This window comes from Colobus angolensis, unplaced genomic scaffold (assembly GCF_000951035.1).
Source record: "Colobus angolensis palliatus isolate OR3802 unplaced genomic scaffold, Cang.pa_1.0 Scaffold130, whole genome shotgun sequence".
Taxonomy (NCBI): Eukaryota; Metazoa; Chordata; class Mammalia; order Primates; family Cercopithecidae; genus Colobus; species Colobus angolensis.
The window spans coordinates 144,343-169,389 of record NW_012114253.1 but is presented as its reverse complement, the minus strand read 5'-3'; the positions used below and the strand labels follow the sequence as shown (position 1 = coordinate 169,389).

Below are 25,047 nucleotides of genomic sequence, written 5' to 3'. Positions count from 1 at the left end.
GACACTGAGCAGAGATCTTGGCTGGGGGCCAAGGGTGTTGACCCTCTTTTCATGAGGGAGCCAACACTAGGAGGCACAAACCATAATGCCTGGAGAGGAGTTTCTGTAGGCTGGAGCCCATATTCCAAATCTCGGATGTTGAATTCAGCCACTGAACACAGGAGTCAGGAGCTTGGAGTCTGGGAACCCCAAATGGGGGATCACAGAGCATAAGATCTCAGACCTGAAACTTAGAGCCCCAATGTGGGGGCAGTCTGGAAACTGGGCTGACAGCAACTTCCTCTGGTGATTGGAAGCCCATCTGAGAAGCAGTTGGGTCAGGGGCAAGGTCTTGCTCCGTGCATGTCCTGCTCACAAGCCTGGGCGGGGCTCCTGATGGTTTGGCGGTTGCACAGGGTCAGGCCCAGGTTGCTGGTGCTGTCTCTTGGGAAATCTTGTAGTACCCATGGTACCTGGGACCCCAGGGACCCAGATATGCTGGGGATGGGTGCGCCACACTGCTGAGACCTCACTGTCAACCTTCCAGCTGTTCACGTCTTTCCTCAGAGCCTGTTCTGCCCTCAGGAACCATGTGGACTCCAGCTCAGCCTGTGATCTTTGACTCCTGCTGCTTCCCTGCCCCTTTTCCTCCAGCCAGAACTCCCTGCCCCAGGCTCAGACCCAAGACGACCTGCAGTTTCTCTGCCTTAGGGTACAAGAACCAAGGAGGAGGCTTGGCTGGAGGACTCTACTGGCCCTACCTCTCCATCAAGCTTGCTGTGAGGTCTGGTGAGCATTGCCCTCTCTGCTGTCAGATGGACATTAGCATTCCTGTTTTGTCTGCTTCCCAGGACTGTTGAGGCCATCAAGTGAGATGGTCTGTACAGGGCCTAGAACACGTAGTATTTGCTCAATAAATTTTGTTGAGTAAGATAATGACAGAGGACTTTATTGCACAGCCCTTTCCTCCCTCTCTCTCGCATGTGTGCGTGTGTGTGGTTTCCTTTTTCAGTTTCATGGAGGAACAGCACTGTGAAAGGTGACTCAGGGGCATGACTGCAAAAGCACAGCCAGGATCTCTGGTCCAGGATGGCAGCCTATATGCCTGCTTAGGTGGGTCTGGGGAGTGGTTAAGTTTCCTCCTCCCAGGGGGCAGGCTGGGCTCTAGGGTGGGACTTCAGCCTTCTCTTGCTCTCACCTCCCTCTTGCCTGGAGGGACCCACAGAGATTGAACCTCTAGCTGTCCATGTGACGGCTGAAATGAACCTCTTGCCCTTGACCTGGTATCTGCTTGTTCCCTTTCTCAGGGCATTTGAGAGACATGGCTTCTAGGCTTAAGCTGCCAGGAGTCCATGTGTATGTGTGCTGGAGAGTTGAGAGTTCTTTTTTCCAGAGGGTGTGACTTCCATCAAGACAGTACCTATTTTCCCTGCCATGAGGCCCCCTCTTCCCCGATGACACGGTCAGTAGCCATGTGGTGGTAATACTCCTTGTTACTCCACCTTAAGTCTGCAAGTAGAAAAATGGACACAGATAACAACTGAGTGGTCAGTGGCAGCCACATATGGGCAGCCAGAGGCACGAGCAAGGTCCCTTTGGTCAGTGGCAGCCACAAAAGCCCAGGCTTTGGGGAGGCCCTGGTTGGTACCCTTGGGGTTGCCTGCCTGGTTTCGGCAATAAATAACATGAGGACCCAAAAACCAAACCAAAACAAAAAATACAACCAGTATCTCTTGGGATAGGTGGTGGGAGACTGTTTAAATTATCGGCCTTCCCTGGGCCACTAGGTGGTTGCTGGCGCAGGGCTAGGCAGGCGGTCATCGGCACGTGTGCAACTCCACAAGCCGCTGGCACTGCCGGCACTTGACGAAGCAGCACCAGTGGAATTTGCAGCTGCAGCGTTCAGCCAGCTCCACCTGCGCCGTGTGGAAGCCGCGGCCACAGCACAGCAGCTCACAGCCGTCGATGGCCTTGGACGTCTTGTTGCATGTGCGGCCCCTTGTGCCCAGCACGCCGCTGCGCATGTCCTGCTCGCAGAAGTCAGGGCTGGGCTCCAAGTACACCAGGTCCTCATCTGTGTGCGGCTTGAACTGTGCATTGCGTGGCACCAGTGCCCTGGAGGAGCCCACGCGGCGTGGCTCCACCTCAGTGGCACCATCAAACTTCTCCTTCAGTGCGTGACCCACCTGGCGGAAGGGCGGCACGGCTCGCCAGCACGTCTTTACCTCACAGGAGCCTGACACCCCGTGGCACTTGCATTCCACCCGCATGTGTGTCAGGATGGCCTGTGGGAGAGGGTAGGGGAGAGGGGCCATCAGGAGATGGCAAGGGGAGGCGGGAAGGGGCCCTGGAGGCTGACAGCGGAGTGTTGGTGCCCTGGGGCCGACGCTGCAGTCGGATTTGCCTTTGCCATTGTGCCTCCTCTTAGGAATTACGCGGTACTGGGCTGCTAAGCAGTGCTGTGACAGGTGAACGAGGTACTGTCCCTGCACTTGGGGCACTGGGAGTTGATGAAAGAGAAGCACTAAGGGTGGTGTCCTATCAACAGTGAGTGACAGGTGCTGGGTAGGGAGAACACTGCTGCATTTAACCTCTGGAGGAACCTTGGGGAGTAGGCATCCAGAAGGCAGGTGGCGTTATAGGCACACGGTCTTCATGGTGATGGGGAGAAAGGTTCACATCCTAGCTCTGCCGCTCTTTTGGGGAGTCAATGTGTATGAGAGACAGGGATGGACACACATGTATGTATGTGTGTGGGAGGCCATATGTGTGGAGGGGGCCACTTACCCTGTTCTGTAACACCTGCCCGCCTGTCTGCACCCCCACCTGGCCTGTCCTGAACCCCGCTGGCCTACAGAAGGTGCCAGGTGCTGGTGAGAGCCTGCACAAATGTTTTCTGAGTGGCCATGTGGGTGGGAGAGTATGTGGGGCCCTGCCCACGCTATCCCTACCCCACTTTTGGTAGCACCATACTACCTTCCTGCCGGCCTCATTGTTGTGGAGGTTCATGAGGGCTCTGCTGGACGAGGCCCCCTTGCTTCTCTCCCGCACATCCACAAATGACTGTGAGAAGGCCACACCGTAGGCGATGTTGTCAGAGCATCCTGACCACTGGAAGCCTGGGGTGTGGTGGGCACAGAGAGGGCGGTGGTGAGTGAGGGCCAAGGTCATGCCCCCTGCCCTCCCACTCTGACCACCTCCTGCACCTACCCTGTGGGCTGACCCCGTGCACCGTCCGGTCACAGCCACACTTCTCCAGCTCCCCACTGCTGCACGCCCGCGTCACTGCAAAGGCCACACCTGCCGAAGAGATGGCGTACACGAAGGCCGCCTCCCGAGTCCCTGTGGGAGGCAGACGGAGGGCAGGGCTGGGTCCCAGGGCTCCTCCCTGCACCCTCCTTTGTAGAGGGGGAGGGGCATATGGGGCCTCCTGCTTGCTGGAGGCCAGAAGGGAGCAAGACAGGCAGAAATCAGGAAGGTGCTTGTTCTTACCACACCAGTAGCTGAATCTGCTTCCTTTACCAGAGCATGGCTTAGGGCTCTTCACACCTGTCATCCTCACAACCACCCCAGAAGGCAAGGACTGTTACCATCTCCATTTAAACAGAGACTTGGGGGCTTTTCCGAGGTCACTGAGCCAGCAGACAGTCTGGCTTCGGAGCCTGTGTTCCCAGCTCCTGTGGGAAGCTGTTTTCACTCCCTCCCCAGAAGGTTCGTGAAGGTTTATGGAAGACCAGACAGGCTGGGAGAGGTGAACTGGTTTGCCAAGGCTGCAGGTAGGAAGAAGGCCTGGACTATAAACTCAGGTCTGGCTTCCTTTTCTGGCCTGTTCCCCAGCTGGCCCCACTGGAGTCACCCTACCTTATGATCTTGCCCCTTCCTCTGAGACTGGGCCTGTTTCTGAAAATGTCTTGCTTGCTTAGAGTAAACCGTAATAACAACAGCTTCTACGTAACCCCTAACCCCTATTGTGGCTAATTAGGAGATACCTATTACGCATAAGCCCTCCACCACTTGGGGGCTTCATTGCCCCCCATTTTATAGTTGGAGAAGTGGAGGATCAGCCGGGGAAGGGATTTGGTCCCAGTCACCCAGTCAGAGAGCCACGGAACCAAGACTCAAGCACACGTCTGACCGCCTCTGCCCCATGACTTCTCAGTGATTCTATTTTGGTGCCGGTCCTCAGCCCTCGTCCCCTTTCTGAATGGATGTTTTTATCCTCCTAAGAACTGTGCCTCGGGGGTGTAGCTGTTGTGGACTCTCTTTCTGGAGGTGGGGGAAGTGTGTGAGCTGGAGTATGCATGGCCGGCTGGGTGTGTGACCAGACAGCAGACCATGCTCCCCTCCTGGGCCCTGTGAGGAGGGCCTCTGTATGCTGTGACTGTCCTTCTGTCTCTTGTCGGAGTGTCTGTGTCCGCAGGAGTGGAGGGGGCAGGCTTTGGCCCCATGGTTGGCAATTACCTCTGTGACACCCAGGCCTGTGCTCTCGGCTGCCCCAGGGAGCAGTCACCGTGGTCAGATGGAAACAATCACCTTCTCTGTGCCCGTGTCTGTGGACAGAGGCTGTAGAGGCCGAGCACCGGGGTGGGAGGCAGCTCAGTCCCCGACCACTCAGGACGCCCTGTTCTCGGTTCGGCCCTTGAGCTGGCGATAGTGCCCACCACCCACTCTCCACTGCCCACTCTCCACCCTGGCTTGGCCATTTTGGGCCAGCATTGGGGGGCTTGGCTGGAGCAATGGAGCCTCGACAGCCTGAGACAGAGTCTTCCCCAAGTTAATCGAGGTTAATAGCAGGATCATGTTGGTTGGTTTTATGCTGTGGCCGCCCAAAGAGAGACGACTTCAGTTTCTGGTATTTCTGGTATTTCCAGGCCTGAACCAGCACAAATCTTTGCCCCAAAGACCAAGGGGGAAGGGAAGTCAAAGCAGGAGACGGGGCTGGCTGATGAGACTGGCGGGTCGCCTCAGCCTGGCCTCGCATGGTCCTTCCTCCTCTGCTGGTCTTGGCTCCCAAGCCACCCCGGCCCAACCCCAGCCTCAGGCTGATCTCCCCTGTGTACGGGGGGTCCCTGGGGTGCAGGGCCCCCAGGGAGGTTGCTCAGAGAGACCTCTGCCTCATTCCCCAAACCAACATTCATCTACCGAGACTCCAGGTTCCTTTTGCCCTGGCTTTGGGAACAAGAACAATGGAGTTTTCTCATCTCAGGACTGGGCCTGAAGGAAGAGATTCTGGAAGGAAGATTAACGACCTAAAGCTTAGAAACAGTTTACCATGTGCTGGGCTCTGTCTAAGCACTTCACATGTGTTATATACTTGTCCCAACAACCCTATGAAGTAGATACTTTTCATCCTTCTTTGACAGATGGAGAAACTGAGGCACTGAGTGGTAGAGCAACTTGTCCAACAATACCCAGCCAGGAAGTGGTGGAGTTAGAATTTGAACCCAGGCAGCCAGACTCCAGAGCTTTCAAACTTGACATTATTCTGCCTCACAGAGGCCCTGAGCCCCCGGGAATACACATGCAGTTGATTCCACCTCCCACATATGGAGCCAAGAAGGGCTTCCTTAGGTCCACCCCAAACTTCACATGCTGTAGGACAAGCCCATTTCCCTCTGTGGGTTCTTTACTGGGAGACGGTGAGCAACTGGCCTCTGGGCTCAGCACAGGAGGCCCCAGAAAGCCTGGAAGATGTAGGCAAGCATCTGTGCCCCTAAAGCTGATGGCAGCTCCTCCAGCCTTCTCTACCTGGTTTTGGCTTCCAGCCCTTGGACTCCAGGGTGGTGGCCCTTCCCAGTTCCTCACCTCTGTCCAGGTGCCCAGGCTGGAGCCCTGCTCGCTTGAGGAGGACCTCGCAGAGCACTCTCCCCAGGGGCCACTCAGACATAGAGAAAGAACTATGGTCCACCTGGGTGGGTAGCAGCAGAGCTTCCCTAGCAAGGTGGCAGATCCTGCTCCCTGGCCAGGGACTTTCCGAGGGAGGAAGGCAATCCTTGCCTTGTCCTTTCCTGGGCCAGGGACCAGGGTAAGGCAGAACTCTATGGTGACTTCTTCCGTTTTCATACAGTCATTTGCCCCTTCCCACACCCAGCTCATTTCTTCCTGCTGTTTCTTCTTCCCAGAGCACCCCTGGCCCCTGATGTCATAGATCTAAATACTGCATGTCCTCTGGGTCCAGCCTCAATGCCACCTTTCCCAAGGTGCTAAGGCTGCCTGGGGCTGGGAATTCAGTTAACCTATAAATCCACTAACAGCCACTCTTTCTGAGGGCCTGCTATGTGCTGTCTAAGGCTCATGACAGCCTGAGCAATGAGCTCTCGACAGCTCTGCTCTATAGAAGAAAAGGTGAGAGGCTTGGTGTCTTGCCCTGGGTCCCTCAGGCAGTAAATGGCCAAGTGGGGATTGGAACCAAGGCTTGTCAGACTCAAGGCCTGTGCCCTTCAGAGCATATCACTTGTGAAGTCTTTCCCAGATATGGGAGAAGGAAGTAGTTAGGAGTGTTTGGAGAACTGGCTAAGGCTGAGTTGGACTGGCAATGAAGCCATAGGCTTGCTGATCCCCTGGGTGCTAGGGCAGGTATCTTGGTAGAGGTGAGGCCCAGCTGGAGTCCTGGGGAGGTGGGGCAGGATAGGCACTGTCTCCCAGGATAACCTTATCCCCCATTCTCCAACCTCTATCCCTGCCCAGTCTGCCTTTCCAGATTCCTTTACTCTCTTGGATGTGCAAAAACCCGCCTTTTCTTGAAACCAGCTCCAGGAAGCCCCTTTAGATTTAAGAGACAATACAGGATCAAGGAAAGAGCAAAGGTTTCAGAGCCAAAGTCGTATTGCATTCTCACTAGCAGTGTGACCTTTCTTTCTGAGTCTTCCTGAGTTGAGTGTTCTCAACTCTAACATAGGGATAATAATGCCACCCCGGCAGGCCAGACCTTGCACCTCTCTGCCTCCCTGCCCCATGCGGTCAGAATCAGGATGTCCCAAGCTTTATCTTCTAATTGTCTTGTGTGTGTCTGGCCACTGCAGCCTCAAGGCTTTCCCAGTGTGGGAGTGTCTCAGGGGTACCTCCTCCCCAGATCTTCTGTAACTTATAGCATCAAAAGGCTGGGTCACAGAGGTAACCCAGGAGAAAAAAAATGTTCTCCCCATCATTGGGTCCAGTGTGATGCCAATATTGAGGACAAAGGTGAGAGCACAGGTTCTAGTGAGGGACACCCAAGACCACAGAGCATTTACTTCTTAGGTCCAGGTGGTGCCACAGTCAGGAAGGTGTCCTAGATGGTTTAGACATGGGGAATGGACAGACAGGCCTGGGTTTGGACCCTCACTTTGCTATGGCCAGGGCACCACATGGCCTCCCAGCCACAGCAGTCAGACCCTGAAGGGGCCTTAGAATTCATCAAGTCCCTCATCTCAGGATAGGGACTTGCTCAAGGTCGCAGAACGAGACACGGTAGATGCAGAGGAGGCCCAGTGCTGTCTACAAATGGAGGACAGCAGGAGAAGGGGAGTTTTTACTGCCTTTCCTGCCTCTCCCACCCTGCCCAGGCACACCTTTGCCTGGCGCTATGGCCTCCATCCCATCCTCACACCCATTGGTTCATTCGATATTTATTGGTTTATTTGATATTTATCAGTTCAGTATTTAACAATTCATTCAATATTTATCAGTCACCTATTATGTGCAGGTCCTGCTCATTTAATATTTTAATATTTGTTGGTTACCTATTATGTGCAAGTCCTGTTCTAGGGCTTGGGATTAAGTAGTGACTAAAACACAGAGGCCATCCCTCATCTAGCCCTGAACACCTGCTCAGCCAAGAACCACCAATCCCCTCCCTTCCAGCTATGCTGGATACATTACCAAATTTTTGGTAGATGTTCAGCCTAGAATACACAGTTTTGCCCCAAATTACACACCTCCCTCATTGTTCATGATTATTTCACTGTCCATCTTGCCTCCAGGCCAGGAGCAGGGGAGGCTGTGAGACCTGGGGCAGTGCTGGCAGTGGGAGAGCCCCCCACCCCTGAGCCATGTGGGGGTCAGTTAGCCCTTCCTAGGCATCATCTCTCTGATCCTCACGGGAATCCTAGGAGGCTGGTCCTGGGGTGGTCAAGGAGGACACTGGGATTTAGAGAGGGCACAGACCTTGCCCAGAATCTCCCAGCCAAGAGTTGGCAGGCCCAGGGCTGGGGGTGTTACCGCCCTCTGCTTGCCAAGTCTCCTTTCTCACCTGTGATGTGGGAGAACAGCACTATAAACTCAAGAGTGTCACGAGGATGACCTGATGCAATAGCACACCACAGGCCCTCAACAACTGGGGGCTCCTTCTCTCCTCTCAGACCCTGGGGTGGGTCTGGTCTGGCCTGCTAGCTTTGTCTTCCATGTCTGACGCCATGACCCAGCCAGGTGGCTCATGTATGCAGGCTCTGGCCACGCCCCCCAGTCCCGAGAGCTGGGCATGTGAGTGAGGCCCGCTTACACGGACTGCTGTAGATGACAGCAGCTGGTGACGGGAGGCATGTCTACACGAAGTGCTTCCCATGCATGAGGCCACTGCATCTTCGTGACAGCCTCATGAGGTGGGCCTGCGTGTGGCCTTGTTGCCGGGCAAGGACACAGATGCTCAGGGGAGCACAGGCCCTTGTCCCAGGCCATCCTCGGCCTCACCCTTCCTCTATCTGCCAATCCCTGGACCTTCTGAGAGCAGTGCTTCGCTCTCGGACCTCAGGAGGGACAAGCCCCTTTTCCTCTTAGTCATTGGAGACAAATTAAGAAGTTTCCAAGAGGAATTTTACTAGGGAAGAAAACCACAAATGCAAAGAGGAGGAGTCTGATGAGTGAGCAGAGCTCAGCCTCCTTCTCCAAGTGCAACTGGTACCTGCCAGGTGTGACCGGCCTAGTCTCGGCACCTTGACATGTCCCTCTCCAAAGGGGGTTAGACATTCGACTCTACCACTCAGACTTTAGTCCAGAGCAGGTACCACTCAGGCCTAGTAGGAATCTCAACATCCCTCAGAACTTGCTGAGCCAGTGCTGGGTGCCCCCTTGGTTCCTCCCCCAAAGGTAAGGAGGGCTTCTCATAGGGTCCCGAGTACCCACGATGACTTCAGGCCAGCATTGGCCCAGGCTACCCCCTTCCTTGCCCCTTTGATTCCTCGCCCCCGACCTGCTTTCTGTCATTAGATGACATCCACTAACTGTCTCCTCCATGCCAGGCTTTGCCATGTGCCAAGAAACAGGTCAATGAGCCATGACCCTTGCCTTCGAAAGGTCCGAGTCCTAGTGATGGTGGAGTAGAGTCGGGTGAGGAGATAAGCATTTCAGTCTAAAAGGTGTGCTAGAAGCAGCGTGAACACAAATGATGTAGATAAAAATGTGTGTGTATATATAGAAATAGAGAATAACAAAGCAAATGGGTGAAAATGTAAGCTGTTGGAGAATCAGGTGAAGAGGATATAGGAGTTCCTTGTCCTACTTTTGCAACTCTTCTGTAAGTTTGAAATTATGATTAAAAAAAAATCCCATAGGAAGAACAAAGAGCTTTGGAGCCCAGAGGGAAGAACTGAGAAGGTGTCGTGGAGGAGGGAACTGCTGAGCCCTCAAGAAGGGGGCTTGGGTGTTTGGGGTAGAGGATGTTGCATGTGCAAAGGGAGGAGTGGGAGAGGGTGACAGCCTGCCATATGAAACGCTGCCAGTCTATCCACCAATCTGTCCAAGACACATCTACTCTGTCCAAGGGCTTCCCAGCAGCTCATGAGCTGCTGTTTGAGGCTGGTTCTGGGGCCCCATCGACCAGGCAGCCCTGCCTGCCTGGAGGCAGCACTGTCATCCTGGGAGATCCTCCACTGCCAGGCTGCTCACTGGGTCTCTGTTGCTTTTTCAGAGCAGTGATGTTCAGCAATGCCAAGCGAGATCATGCCTCTTTGGCCCCTGCCAGCTCTTAGGAGAACGGCTTCCAAATTTATATCACAGTTGGTTTCCTGCAACATCCAAATGGTTTGCCACAAGCCCAGCAGCCCTGGCCGTCCAGGACCACAGGTGCCAGGAGAAGGGTTGGCCCAGGCAACCCCTTCCTGCTGCCTGAGCAAGTCAAAGGGCCCTGTCCATGGTTAGTGACTCGGAAGCGTCAGTTTCATGCTCAGGAAGTAGAAAAAGGGGCCCATAGTTCAGAGTACTTCCTCGAGGGCAGGAGCTTAGCTGGCGACCTCCGGAGGAGACTTCCAGTTCCATAGACCGTTCTCTATGCCCTGACCCCCCTGTCTTTGGCTTAATGCCATTTGACATTTCTGGTCTCAGCTGAGGGCCAGTCTCCTCGGAAAAGCCTTCCCTGAGCATCCCAGCCCCAGCCAGGGGTGGTGTCCACCCTGTGCTCCCACAGTCTCCCCTGGCCCCTCGATCACAGCGTTTCCTCGTTGAGGGTAAGGCCACAGGCCTGGAAGCGGGACTGCCTGGGGTTGAGTCCTGGCCCTGCCACTTTCTAGTTCTGTGACCTTGGGCAAGTTGCTTAATCTCCATGTGCCTCTGTCTCTGCACATCCCTGTGTCTCAGGGCTGCCGTGCTGGAGGTGCACAATAGGGTTGGTCAGCTGTACCAAGGAATGGGATGGGCCCAGGTACTGGAAGCCAAGTGCTGGGGTGGGAAGAGCAGCGGGCCAGGGATCCAGAGCCTCGAGTCTGAGCCCTGACTGCTCCTCTCCCTCTGAGGAACCTTGGGCAAGTCAGTGCTGTTCCCTGCCCGAGCCTCAGTTTCTTCCTTCATTACCTGCTTACACTTCCAGGAGGCCATCACTGGAAACACGGCGCGCTTCTCAGCGCTGCCCCACCACAGAGCTGCCATCTCTTCCGATGGCCCCCATCCCACATGTGCCTCCCACCTGGGTCATCCTCCTGTCCTGGGCCCCCAACGCTCTGCATCCTTTATGCCCTCACTTGGGCCCTGTGTTGGTTTTACTTCAGAAATGACCTGGAATAGCCCCGCTGCTCACAAGCATCTCATTTCCTGCTGGGCCCACGCCCTGGCACCGCAGGCTCCCCTGCAGCCCTGCACGCCCTTCCCTCACCTTGCGTCACCACCTTGCCGAAGACCGGCAGGGAGTCGAGTGTGGAGCAGTTCCAGCGCCGGTTCCGGAACTGGTACTGGCACTCCTCAATGGCCAGTTGGGCACCGCGACGCACCGAGTCCATGACTTCCAGGTTCCTCTTACACATCTGCACCTGCCTCTGGATCAGGCCCTTGAGTTTCTCACACGTCTCCTCCTCTGAGATGCTCCCCACTGACGACAGCTTGGCCAGGTACCTGGGGAGAGGGTGGCATGTGATGCAGAGCCCACCTCCTCATCTTTCCCGGCCCAGGACCAGGCCTGCGCTCCAGCCTGGGTCTCTGGGAGCTGACTTGTCCCAGTGACTGGGCCTGGCTGCTGACTTCTCTCTTGATCCAGTTAGAGGCCCTCTTGCCCAGCTCTAGGGGCACCAAGGGAGTGGAAATGCTGTCTTCCACAAAAGGCCTCTATCTCAAGTTAGGCAAAGCAGGCAGCAGCAGTGGGAGGGAAGCTGATCGAGCCCCTCTGGGATCCCTCCCTGCCCCGGTGGCCCCCGTGCCACTGTCTGTGCCAGGACATCACCCCAGACCTGGCTATGGGATCCCACTATTCCTTGCCGAGATGCCCTCTAGCTAGGAGGCTGGAGCCGCTGTCTGCCCAGGGTCTCTCTTTCCCTGCCCTAGGCAGGAACCCCAGTGATCCTTGGCCCACTTTCTAGCCACAAGACCAAGTTCCTCACTGCCAGCCACATCCTAGGACCACCAGATGGAGACCAGAGTCATTGTTGCCACCCTTTGGAGGTGGGACAATGAGGACAGTGACGGGCTAGAGGTCTGGGGATGGTCAGGATATGGGTGGTGGTGGTGAGAGTGGGCTGTATGGACGGTTCAAAAGCCAAGTGCAGCATGCTGTCTCCTCTGCCCCTTGAGTTTCTATGGAGATGGAGCAATGATGGCTGCTCCTCAGAGGCTTATTGCGAGGATCGTGATCTCAATGAGAGGAGTTCTGTGAAGGTGCTCCGGGACCAGGCCCACGCAGGAGGGGGGCCTGTGATTGTTTCCATTTCAGTGGAGGACGAGAGAGAGCACCACAGTTACAGGTCACCGACCAGGTGCCGTGCACCATGGCTGCACTTCACCCTGTTGCATCCTCACCCCGAATCTATGAGGTGACCATGATTATGCCCATTTTATGGATTCTAAAATGAAGGCTAAGAGGGTGGCAGGCCCAAGATGACACAGATAGCAAGTGCCAGAGCTCAACTTCCAATCCCTTTACACCTGTAGGTCTTTCTCCTGCCTGTCCTCCTTCGTGGCATTGAAGGGGCCTGGGAGGCCCTAACTCATCTAAGGACAGACACTCTGTGATCTGGGTCAGGAGGCAAAGAGACCTGAAGCAAGACATAAAAGTGCTCACTGGGATTGGAGCAGAGCTGGGGAAGGGCCCTGTGAGGGAGAAGCTGAACCGCTCTTGAGGGAAGGGAAATGCGCATTAACTGAGCACTTATTAAGTGTCAGGTCTTGTTCCGAGAGGTGGAGCGACTGGCTCAAGGTCACCCAGCTCTAAGGGCAGACCTGAATTAGAGCTCGGGTCTGGACACCCCAGAGGCTTGTGCTCTAACCATTGCCCCTCAGCCTGCCCTACCCTTCCCCTGAGTGCCTCTGGCCAGGGCCAAGTGCACATAGTAGGTGGACAAGAGGCAGCCTCTGGAGAGGAGAGCTGCGTGGCGACTCTGGAAGACCCCCTTTCCCATTTGGTGAGTGGGAGATGCGTCTGATCACCTCCCAGGGCAGGGCTGCCTTCCATGTTCTTGGAGGAGAAACAGAATGCAGAGAATCACACCTAAGCAATGTTCCCCAACAGGGGATCTGGCCCAGACCCCTCGTTATACAGGTGGACACACTGAGGCCCCAGAGATGGAGAGGGGGGGCCTTCCCATGCCAGAAGGAGGCTCCGGGCCTGGCTCTACCTTCAGCCTCAGCCACACAGATTGGAGTTTCCTGCTTCCCCAGACTCTGCAGCAAGCCAGGCCTCCTGCAGGGGCTTGCCCAGCACACTGAGTATCCCAAGGGATGGGGATTTTCTGGAGGTGACAGTGAAGAAGCTGTTGCATCTTATAAAGGAAGCTGCGCAAATTTCTTGTTTGAAGAAGGATAAAGGGAAGGTCACTGCTCTCTGGGCCTCAGTTTCCTCATCTGTAATAAGAGAAGGGGCCACTGGTTCTGAGTGGTGGAACTGCTGCCTGCAGCAAGAGGGATCTGTGTGTGAGAGATGGCCTGACACTGGCCTGAGGCAATGAGGCAGGAAGTCACCATTCGTTTGTTGAATGAGGGAATGAATGAATGGTGACCAAATAGAAAAGCAAACAGAAAGCCCTATTTATGGGAATTCTTTGTGAAGATAAGAAGAGCTAACTTCTATGGAACTTGGGACTGGGCTAAGTACTTTATTGCATTTAATCCTCTCAGTCAACCAACTTCCACTTGAAAGAAGAGGAAACTGAGGCACAGACATTTTAAGTAATTTACCTCATGTGCAGGGCCACACAGCCAGTGAGGTTGAGCAGGACTTGAACCTGGCGTTTGCCTGGCTTCACAGCCTTGGGCAGAGACAATATTCTCTGTGTGGCTCAAAGACTAGAATTGACACTGTGGCCGGAAGCTGCTGGGAGGTGGGTTTGTTCAACCCAAAGATGCTAGCCAGGGTGCAGTTGGGGGGCTGTCTCCCTATCCCTGGAGGTTTGCAGGCAGCAGCTAAATTTTATTTGTCAAGTATGTGAGTTGGACCAAGTGACGGTTCTTGAATCTGGCTGTGCATCAGAAACATGTGCAGGGTTTGTTGAAAGTGGAGGTGCCTGAGTCCCAGTCCCAGCGGGGTTTGGTGGGCATCTGAGGTTAATTTAATATGCCTTAGATACAGCTGGGAGGCCAGGTAGGCGCTGGCCCCGAGAGCAGTCTGCGTGAGTACGGGTGATGTTTCCTTCTCAGCCATAGGGAGCTCTGACTCAGGGATGCCACTGTCCTCCTCACCGTGGCATTGATCCCCAGGATGTTTCCTTTTCCCGTGGCTGTGGAGCCTGAGCCTGGCTTTCCTTATCTGTAAATGGAGATAATGGTTCTCACCCAGAGGGCTGCCGAGAGGAATGCCCGTGATTTGCTGTGTGATGCACCTGGCTGTCAGCTGGGTACATCCTAGATGCCAGGTAATTGTGGGGGCAAGTACACAGCACGGGGCAAGTGCGAAGTAGGTGGTATCAGGCCAAGGACGGCCAGCCTCCCCTCCCCACCCCCTGCATTCCTGGTCTCCCAGGGGCCTCCCCGCCCCTCCTTCCTATCTACTAGGTGGTTCCCAGGGGATGCACAGACTGGTGGTGCCTTGACAAGGCCCAGGCAGGAGCTTGGAGCCCCTTGGAGGGAAGACAAGGGCAGGAAGGGGGATGAGACGCAGCAGAGGCTGTATTTGGAAGGGGAAGGGCCCACCTGGCTCCTCAGCCCTGCCTGGGTGCTCTCCCGCCTCTGCCCAGTCAAGGGGTCGCCTGTGGAGCCAGTCCCACCTGTTGCTCTTGGCCTGCAGGGGGCGCCAAGAGCCCGGCTACTGGCGGTGGGCCAGGTCCACGTTCAGGCCACAGGTGTCCCTAGGTGGGGGGACAAGGAATTGAGCCTGACGTTGGATCCTTTCCTGCTCAGACCCAGTCTTGGCCTCTTGGCAAAGGGTGGGGGCCCTGTTTGCTCTGTCATGTGGGGGCACAGAGCTGGCCCATCCCCAAGTCAGCCTCTGCTCCCGCAGCGTGCAGCCAAGGAGGCTGCGTCTGGCTGTGCTGGGCCCTGGCCTCTGGTCAAGGGAGGCACCCAAGGGCACGGGTTCTCTGGGCAGGGTGGCGGGGGGGGGCAGCCTCTGACCCACCATGACCTTGGGCAAGTCCCTGCCATACTTGGAGCCTGTCTCCTCATGGGTACAGTAAACCGGTGGGTCCATATGGCCTTTCCCACTGTCAGAGTAGGTGGGCCTCCTTCTACTGGCAGGATGGGGAGTGGCTGGGCCTCAGGGGCCTACTGGCCTCATGCCAGGCTGATAGATATGTCTCTGCCATTGAATAAGTAGTGAGATGGACCAGGGGAGCCACCTGCATCCCCTCACCCAGGCTCAGAAGGCAGCAAGGGCTGAATGACAGTCGCAGGGGCTTAGGGTGAGCTGCTGGGCTGCCGTGGCCGTGAGTCACTGGGCCAGCTTCCAGGAAGGAGCTGAGCAACCTCTTCCGTTGGCACCAGTGCCCACCCCCAGCCCCTGCCTTCATCTGGCAAAGCAGCTGTCCCCTTCCATACACACGAGGCCCAGCCCCACCCCCACCCCTGTTCCGCCAGACCACAGGGTCTCACCCGGGCAGGGCTGGGTGCCAGGGCTGGAAATGGAACTGGGCACCAGCTCTAGAGAGTGAGAACCCCAGGCATTACAGGCTCTCATCCACAATGTTTCTGCTTGCCCGTATCAGTATAGCATCTGGCCCCATTTTACAGATGAGCAAACTGAGGCTACAGAGACAAAGCAACTTGCTCAAAGTCCCACAGCTAGAGCAGCGAGCTGCAGTGCAAACCCAGCCCTAACTCTCAACTCTGTTTCCTCTGTACCTGGCTGTGGATATGCCCCATTTACCTGCTGAGAGGGCTAATACTGCCCTTGGTGCCTCATACAGAGTACAGTGCATAGAATGTGTTTAATAAATGCCTGCAGCAGGGATGTAGGGCTCTGTCCTAACGGGGTTCCCTCTGCTTGCCTCCTGGCAGAGTGCTCAGGATGGGGAAGATAAGGATGAGGGAGGAATGTGGGGGCTACTGTGGTCTTTTGATTTGCTGAGGGCCTGGAGACCCATTAGGGTGAGGCCTGATTAGTCCTGGACACCTCAGGAATCCCCTTCCAGCGCCCTAGGGTGGCTCAACCTCAGAGACACGTGTACCATCCGCTGACCCTGGAGTTGGACCAGGCTCAAACATGGAGTGCACCAGCCCTTTCTAGGGGTGACAGAGAGCCAGGGCATGATGGGTGGGCTGGGCCAGGCTGTGCAGGGCATTGGCCATCCCTGAGACTTCTCCTGTCCTGGCTGCATTACCCCAATTTAGGTTCCTTCCTGCCACCATGGAGTACAGGCTTAGCAATTTGCCACCTGCTGCCCCGGCCACCCAGGACTCTAGGCATGGCCATGCCGTTGATCAGGTTACCCCGCCAGCCCAGGCCACCCCTGCTGCCGCTACCAGCCAGCTCATGCCCTGATCTTCTCCAACGGGGGCTGCAGGTCCTGCAGGCTCCTCCCAGGAGGCCCTCCCTGAGCCCGGCCCGTGCCTACAGCCTGCAAGGCTGAAGGGCCCTTGCCCTGCCAGGGAGATCAGATCCTCTCAGCCACCTGCTGTTTTCATTAGAAACTAAAATTAGCTGGGCTTGTCCCAAGCTTTTCCAGGTTTGCTTGCTTTTTTAAAAAAATATACAAATTCCTAGAGGAAAATCTGCACCTCTGCGACTCCTCCCGGCTCTTACACTGTGAGTCAAGAGGAGAGGGGACGGGAAATAGCTGGAGCGTTTGGGAGGCCAAGCAGACCAGTGTCGTGGGTCCCGGCCCTGCGGGTGTCCAGGTGGGGGCTGGGACGCCGGCGCAGGCCTCTCTGCCCCCTCCCTTTGGCCTCCCTGCCTGCCTGGGCCACATTTAGAGCCTCCTCAGGAGCGGTCGTGCCTGTGATACCAGGGAGGAAGGAGACCAAGAGGGTGGGAGGGGGAGCCGGAAGAAAACAGAGTGGCTGCTGAACAGAGCCGCCTTGGGGGATGTGGGCCAGTGGGGACAAAAGTGACCACAGTCCCCATCCAGGACTGTGTTCTTAGGGGGATGGTGCCTGGTTTCCCAAGATCCTAACCATACCCCCCACTCACTTTTTTACATCTTTGATTGTTTCTATAACCACAATCTTGATATCCTGCTGTCCTCCCCCTGACAGTGCCTTATCCTTGGAGACCCTTGTCCTTTGGCATGGCAGGCAGTGCAGTAAGGACATGGACCAGGAACTCCTGGGTCCAAATCTCATCTTTGTGTTGCTTGAAGCAAGTTGGTGAACACCTCTGAGCCTCAGTGTGTTCATCTGTAAAGTGGGAAGACTGGGATTCCTGCAGGCAGGAGGCCTAAATGAATGAAATGTGTGTGCAGGAGATGCTTGTCCCTGCTGCAACATTGTTCTAGCAGCATCATCAAGATGCTCACTCCCATCAGTGCCGTCACCACCCCTCCCACAACCTCTTGCAGTTCCTCTGGTTGCCCCTCTGCTGCACCCCAGACCAGACCCGTGCTGGCTTCCGCTCATTTGTGTGTTTTCTTTGCTTGGCTCTCTTGGCCCTCTTAGGCCTGGGTTCCTGGTCTTTTTTTCAGCTGATCATGCCTGAGAGGTGGGACACGCTCCCCCAGGGTACAGCGGATGGCCTCAGCAGCCATTTTGACAGAGTCTCCAGACAAAGTCTGTAGAGCTTGAGAATGTGTTCCCTGGCGACCGTCAGTCAGACCCTGTGAGGCTGGGGAGTGGGAGAGATGGGTGGAGGGGATGGTGCTGCTAGGACATCAAGAGCTGGGACACTGGGGTGAGGGCAGGGACAGTGGTGTGCAGGACAAGCTCAGGAGTGTCAAGGGGACTTGGAAACCATTTGTGGACATAACAGAGTAGATGCATGGGACTTTGATTTATGTTCTGCAATCAATAGTCACATGCCTCAGTATGTCCTCAGTGCAACAGCGCAGGGCTGGCTACGCAGGTGTCTTACCCTCTGTTTTGCAGATGAGGAAACTGAAGCTCAGAGAAGCATATGTTTGAGGCCGTGTGGCCTGCAGTGGAAGGTCAGGATTTGTAAACAGGTCACTCTGGCCCCTAAGCCAAAGATGACTCAGGGTACTGAGGCATGAAGTTCGGCAGTCAACAGACAGTGGTGACCTGAGGGAGGAGGCCTGATTCTTCCCTCGATGGGTCTTTCTAAGCCCCATGTCTTTTCTGAACTCCAGCGAGGTGTCGGGGCTGTGTTCAGGAGTAAGGGGTGTGGGGACAGATGTCTGGGTGGTTATGGGGCTGCCTGGACAGTGTGGAGGCCTGTGGTCTCCGTAGCTGTTGGGGCCACAGAAGAGCTGCTGCCACTGGTCCAAAACCCCTGGAGGGGCAGGCTTTGGAGACACTCATGGTGGTTTGCAGGGCGGTGGGTGCTGCCTTCACCCCTCAGCCTTAGCATGGTCCTAGGTCTGTCAAGGCCCAGGCCAAGTCCTCTTGGTGCATTTCCTCAGGTGCATTTCCTCAGGTGGAGAGAGAGAACGGCCTCCCCTGGAACCCAGGCCTCCACTGCCAGTGCACACCACTCTGCACCTTCGGGCCCCTTTCCCTCTTTCCTGTCTCCTGGGACCCCTTGCTCCCATCTCCTATCCTTGGAAGCCTCAGTGCCCTCATTTTCTGACTCTTGGTTTCCCAATTCTCATTACTTCCAGTATCCTGGCACCCCAGCCCCCTGCATTTCACTCCTTAGGGCTCTGTGTCTCCCACTTCCTGTTTGGGATTCCCCCTCCCCATTTCCCATCTCACTGTATGTGTTCCCAGGGAGCTGGTGGCTGCCTCAGGGCCACAAAGTAGACCGTTGGACCTGAGCCTGGATGGCTCCAGAGCTCTGCCAGGTGAGAACGTGCCTTCTCTCCCTGAGGCAGGTGTGTTGTTCGGGGGAGTGGGTGTCAAATTTAAGGCTGACCTGACCTCACCCTGTCTCCCGACTTGCCAGCAGAGAGCTTCTTCCTTTGCTAGACCCATCCAACCTGTGTCCCCATAACCTTTCATGTCCTGTGGCCACTGACCCATTGAACTGTCCTCCCTGCTGGGCTGAGGGAACCTGGGGGTGGGGGAAAGAGGAGAACAGGTGAAACCCCAGCCGAACTGTCCAGAGCCAGTGCTGGCCTCCTGGAGTGAGGCTCCCGGTTTCTAGTGAGTTCCTCAGCCTTGGGGGATACCTTCCAAAGGTCCAGTCCTGGGAAAGCCTGTGGCTGAACCCCCACTCCTGCCCCTACCAGGGTGGGGCTCATCCCCCCAGCAGATAATAACTGGCTAGGGGTACAGGCTGCAGGGCAGCTGCCAGCGGCTGCGGGGACAGCTCTGGGAGACCTGGGATGGAGACCTGGTTCTACCACCGCCATGCTGTATGGCCCTAAGTGCCCAGCACAGGGCCTGATGTGGGGAAGTGCTCGACATGTTTGCATGGGGGCATCCCAGGCCCTCCCTGGCAGGAAGGCTCCCCAAAGGGGTTGAGCTGAGAATCCCCAAGAACCTCCTCATTCTCATGCCTCGAAGCTTGGGTTGCCGGAACAGCTGGGCACCTGACTCAGGAGGGGCCACTCTGCTGTCTCCAACCCTTGGGGAAGGGTCTCTGGGGCCCAATCCTGGGATTTCAGGGCTTGTGTGTGAACAGATTGAGAAATAGGGTCTGAAGGGACCATTCAGAGTCATCGCAGGGAAGGGCCCTCAGGCCCATCAGCATTCCCGCTGTTCTAATGGGCCTCCCCGAAGATACATATGAGCTGTCCCAGGCTCCTCTCCCCTGGAGGACGCATCCCTTCCTCCTCCCACCTCCCTCCCGCTCTCTCCTCAGACCAGGTCCCCTCCTCTGCGGGGTCTGACTTGGCAGGGAACTTTCAGAACACAGTTTGGTTTCAGTTTGCCAGGACATGGGGGAGGGGGAGCTGGTGGGGTCACGGCAGGGAGCGAGCCGTCCCGAGTTTGGCTGAATCACAGAAGATGCAGTTCAGGACTCAGAGATAAAACCTGGCAACTCCTGTGGAAATCTGGAGAGCAACCCTGGGGTCGCAGCTCTGCCTGCAGCTGCGCCTGCTCCATGCAGTGGAGGGGTGACTGGAGGGCCCACGGCAGGCAGCTGTCACCCCACCCATGGCTCCCTGGCCAATCTGCACCCCACAGGCTCAGCCCAAGCCCCTCTTCCCAGAGGCAGCAACGAGAGGAGGAGGCTTGGTGCAAATGCTCAGCTTTCCGAGTGTACCCACAGGGCCTGAGTTGAGCGAGTTTCAACAGGTTTGGGGAGCACTGTCTTGTCAGATGCTTGCTGCGTTGCTCAATTGCTAATCCAGGGTTGAGGGAAGAAAGTCAAACCATAGCAGACAACTGGGTTGTGACTGCTGCCTGAGCCACCCCCTCAGGCAGAGCCTGGTCTTGGGGCGCTGTAGTGCTGGGGGAGAAACACTCAGCCTGGCTCTCAGGGTCTGTTCCAGCCCAGGAGTGAGGGGCAGAGCAGCAGATCTGGGGGGCAACAGTCACACTTCCTGCCACCCACCTCTGTGCCTTTTAGTATCACCTGAGCCTCAGGGCAGTGGAGCAGAGGCTGTGAAAGGTCTTCCTCCTACTGCAGGCCTTTGAAGAGGGGCTACCATTGGACAACAGCTGAGAACCCTCTGAACAAGCCCGCCTTTCATTCATCCATCAAAGATCGGCTGAGCACCTAGTACCCGGCAGGCACGTGCCAGGCACTGTGAGATATTCAGAGGTGTTTATGCCACAGCCGCGGCCTCCAGATGTTTATAACCTTGTAGAAGCAGTAAAGAAACCACACGATTAGACTAGAGTTATATATAATATGAAACGGTTCTGTAGGCAGGGGATGAAAGCTGTAAAATCTGGACATGGGAGAGCAGTTCCAGTCCTGCTTCTGATTTGCACAATGACCTTGGGAAAGTCATTGCACGTCTGGGCCTCTGAAGTAGGGCTGAAAGTAATCTACACTCCTCTCCTCTGAAAGTGGTTGTGGTGAGGCATGGAGGGGAGGGTGTGTGGTTCAAACAGGGTAATGGTTGTGAAAGGTCTTTGTAAACCACCGATTCTTGGGGGAATGGTTTTGCTCCCCCAGAGGACATTTGGCAAAGTCTGCAGACATTTTATGTTGTCACCTGGGGGGATGCTACTGGCTATCTAGACGGTAAAGGTCAGGGATGCTGCTAAATATCCCACAATGCACAGAAAAGACCCACAGAAGACGTGTCCAGTCCCAAATATCAGTGATATGGAGATTGAGAAATCCTGGTGTGAACTGTAAAGTACTGGGAGGGTGTTTGTGATTGTAATTCACTGCCCAGAGCCAGGGAGGAGCTCTAAGGAGACGGGTTTTTGACTATTTAAGGGGAGAGAGGGATCTTTAAAAGCTGGGAATGAGGGGGACACTTCCTGGAGGAGGTGGGCCACATCTTTACCTGCGTGGCTGGCACTGCACATCTGGGCTGGCTCTGCCCCATCCCTGCCCCAGGGAGTTGTGCCCAGAGCATTGGGCTTCACTCCACCAAAGGCCAAGGGAGATATAAACTGCCCCCCCGGCCCCTGGGCAAGCAGGCTCAGGGGAGCTTGGTCCGAAGTTGCGCAGCAGTAGGGACTCAAAGCCAGTGGAAAGCATGATGCGTCCTTCACTACCCCCAGCGCACTGAAAGGTGCTCCCAGCAGCAATTCCTCTGCCCGACGTGATTAGCTTGTGAGCCAGGCTAGGTCTTCCTGACTCTGGGAGGCTCCTGCGGGGGCCCTTGTTGAGCAAGGGGGTTGCAGCCCAAGATCCTACCTGTGTTAAATCAGTGGATCTGGGTGGGACAGACTGGGATAAACAGGGCTCGGGAGCAGCAACCTGAAGGCCCGTTTTCTCCACCACCCTTATCAACAGGGACACGGCCCTGTAGCTCCCTGACAGCAGCCCTTGCTTCCGGCAGCTGCAGCTGCCATGGCTACCATTTCCATCAGCATGCCTGGCCCCTTGCCAGTTCGCCACATGCATGGGTTCACTCTTTCTTACCAACCACCATTGTGCACCATTTGCATCAGTGGGCTCCATTTTACAGATGAGAAACTCGAGGCTCAGAGAGGTTAAGTAACCTGTCCAAGGTCACTCAGCTGGGCAGGGCAGAGCTCAGTTGGATCTCAAAGACCCACTTTTTGGCCATGCCTCTGGCCTGCCTCCGAGTGCAGCATGGGCTCCCTCCCCTCACCCGTGGGATTCTGCTAGAGCCCCACTACCCTCCTCTGAAAAATCCACAATCCTCAGACCTTAGCTTAGTTATTCCCTAACCCTCCCCAGCACTTCCATCTGGGGTTCAGAACGATCTGCTGAGGACTGTGGCCCCACGGGAGGAAGGGGCCACCCAGTATGTGGCCCAGAGCTGGGACTGGAACCCAGGTGTCCTGACTCCCGGTACAGCCTCAGTGCAGGGAAGAGGGGACATTCAGAAACATTTCTGAGCTCAGGTCTGTGGCAGGGCAGCCTCCTTAAGGGCAGAGTCCCAGCCTTCCCCCAGGGACTCTTCATCCATCCGGCCCTCCCTCAGTGGTGGGAGCCATCACAAGCTGTCAGCCAGCTCCTCCGGGTGCCAGACAAGAGAGTCTAATCAACAGCTCCCAGCTTCTCTGGGCCTGCCCAGGCCTCAGGCTGCCCTTCCAGCTCCAGGCTCCATCCTGCCCAACAGCTGCACGCGGCGGGACACCTGGCCTCCCCACCAGGCCACCTGCCCTTCTGAGACAACAGATAGCCCCGGCTCTCACCACTGGCCAGCAGACCCACCCTGGACTGAAGCCTGACTCCAGGGTATTGGGAGGCGAGTAGAGCCTAGACCTTGCTCCTTGGCAGGTGCTGTCAGCTATCCTCTCAGGGCCAGGCCTCCTCATACCTCACACTTGAGAAGACACAGTGCCAGCTACCATGCCTGCATGGACACCTGCCTGCCCAAAGCTTTTCCTTCCAGAGGCAGCTTTTCAGTCAGACACCTCTGGCATTTACCAGCTGGGTGACTTGGGCAGTTACCTCTGCGATCCCCAATCTTCTCGTCTGTAACGGGATGGAAACGTTGGGATTCAGATCATGCTGTGGGAGTCATTATAATAATAATTATTGTTATGATCCGACAGTCTTCAGACCAAGTCCCCCTCTGTGCCTGCTCGGGCTCGCACTCAGCTCTTTTCTCTCACAGCCATAGAGCATGTGCCCCGTTCCACCCAGTCGTGCTTTTATCATGTCTTTCTACCTAGACTCTGGGCTTGTGGGAGGCCAGGCTGTGACATCCATTTCCCCCAGAGCTGCCATTCCTGGCCAGCTGATGGTTCGATAGAGGTTGATAAATATTGGACCCAACCTTGGTATGTGCCCAGTGTATTCTCCTTCATAGCCTCTCTGGTTTGGGAGGGTCCTGGGAAGCCTGCTGTTCCTCTTGCCTTGGGCAGAGCAGAGAGACCCTTGGCTTGAAGCCGGGGGTGGAGCAGGAGTGAGCCGGGTCATCCAGAGACCTGCTTCATGGCAACCTGAACCATCACCGTTGCAGAGAACAGGTTTGCCAACCTCTCTTGTCCTAGGCCGCCCCTCCTCACCCCACCCCCCCCAACGGCACAGGCAGGAGAACTGAGTTGTTGGAATTCCCCACAGTTTGCATGATCCAAAGCTGAAGCTGCCTTCCTGGCTGGGATTTTAGGGGTGGACATGGGTGAAGGTGAGTGGTGATGCCACCGGGCCATGCTGGCTCCACTTTGGGACAGCTTCAGGGAAGGGGGTATAGCGTCACTGCCTGGGAGTCAGAACACCTGGGTTCAGTTCTCAGCTCTGAATTTGGGCAAGTAGCTTCCCCTCCCTAGGTCTCAGTTTCCTCATCTGTAAAATGAGTCAAAGATGAGATGCTCCTGAAGGACTTCCCACCGCAGATATAGCTGTCTTCCATGGAGGCCTGGGCCAGATGCTTGGACTCCCACTTTTTATTCTTTGTTTTTTTGTGGCTCTGGCGGTGCTGGGCAGGTGAGACCCAGTTCTTGCTCCTCCTGATGCTCAGATCTGTTTTGGAGACACCAGCTCTGAACCCATGCATTCAAGAACCAGCTCCAGGGACACCCAGGGTCCTGCAAGTCCAAATCAGCTCCCTCCCCAGCTCTGCGACCCAGGCTCCATTCAGGGGGTGGTCTGCAAGGGGGCAGTGGGAGAAGGTGGTAGTGCCCTGCTTTCTGTACACTGGGCCACTGCTCCTGAAGTGTTAATCAAATTAAGGCTCCAAGAAAAACAAAAGCTCCGCAGCCACTTCGGGCTGCCTTGGAGTCGTTTGCTCTCGGAACAGCTGGGAGAATTCCACATCACCTCTGTCCCCCAAGCCCTGGGTGGCTCTGACCCCAACGAACACACTCCTTCCAGCCTGGAGGGCTCTGGCTGGCCACAATGACCTCATAGCAACAGCCATTGGACACTCGGGGCAATTTCATGAGAGATATTTGTTCTTTGGTCTTGATGCAGAGAGAATTTTTTCCTCTCTCCCTGTCTCCATGGAAACCCCAGCTACACTGTTGGCGATCCCCCTTCCCACCCCATGCTTTTCAGATCAATATTGGAGCTTGGCTCCCCACTGGCTGCCCGCAGCGGATGGTGGCAGAGCTCTGGGCAGGAGGAACTGGGGCCAGGGTTAAGTGCGGGGCATGGGGAACCGTCCCTGAGCGGGGATGAAAGGAGTGCAGGTCCTCTTGCTCCCTGTCCACCCACTCACTGGAGCTTATCCCTTTAGTCTCCCTCCCCGCAGCAAATCTTCCGCCCCTACCCAGGGAGCGCCCTGAGCGCAAACCCAGTCAAGGAGAAACAGACAGGTCACCAGCGGTTACCACCCCTTCCTCCTTAGGCTAGACACGGGAAGATGAGGGGCCGTTGTCTTCTTTAAGGTCTGGACGGAGTTTCTTCCTGCCCCGGGGAAAAACCAAGGCTCGGCCAGCGCCGGCGCCAGCCCCGGGCCCTGGGAGACCAGGCGTCCTGGTCCCTTCCTTCTATCTCCGGCTCCCGCCCCCCAAGCAGAAACAGGTCCCTGCACGCCTCCAGCCCAGCCCGCAGCGCGGCGCAGCTCGGCGCGGGGAGCTCGCTCCGGACTTCTCGGGATTAACCTGCTATTATGTCCCGGAGCCCTTCCCTGCAATGGGCTTCCTCGGCGACCTGTCAGCCCGGCTGGACTGCACCCCGCGCCCGGCGCCCCTTCCGAGCCACCG

At 56.2% G+C, this 25,047-nt stretch overlaps 1 protein-coding gene across 1 annotated transcript in view; it reads right to left on the bottom strand.

Annotated features, from left to right (window-relative positions):
- Nucleotides 1–1,454: 1,454 nt before the first annotated feature.
- The window catches only part of WNT4 (wingless-type MMTV integration site family, member 4), a 25,018-nt gene continuing 1,425 nt past the window's right edge, over nucleotides 1,455–25,047 (bottom strand). The window contains exons 2-5 of the mRNA XM_011933960.1: nucleotides 11,039–11,274; nucleotides 3,190–3,321; nucleotides 2,956–3,098; nucleotides 1,455–2,264 (exon numbers count right to left, since the gene is read on the bottom strand). Coding sequence (XP_011789350.1) covers nucleotides 1,797–2,264; nucleotides 2,956–3,098; nucleotides 3,190–3,321; nucleotides 11,039–11,186 — 891 coding nt within the window. The 5' untranslated portion in view covers nucleotides 11,187–11,274 and the 3' untranslated portion in view covers nucleotides 1,455–1,796. The remainder of the gene's footprint in view (nucleotides 2,265–2,955; nucleotides 3,099–3,189; nucleotides 3,322–11,038; nucleotides 11,275–25,047) is intronic.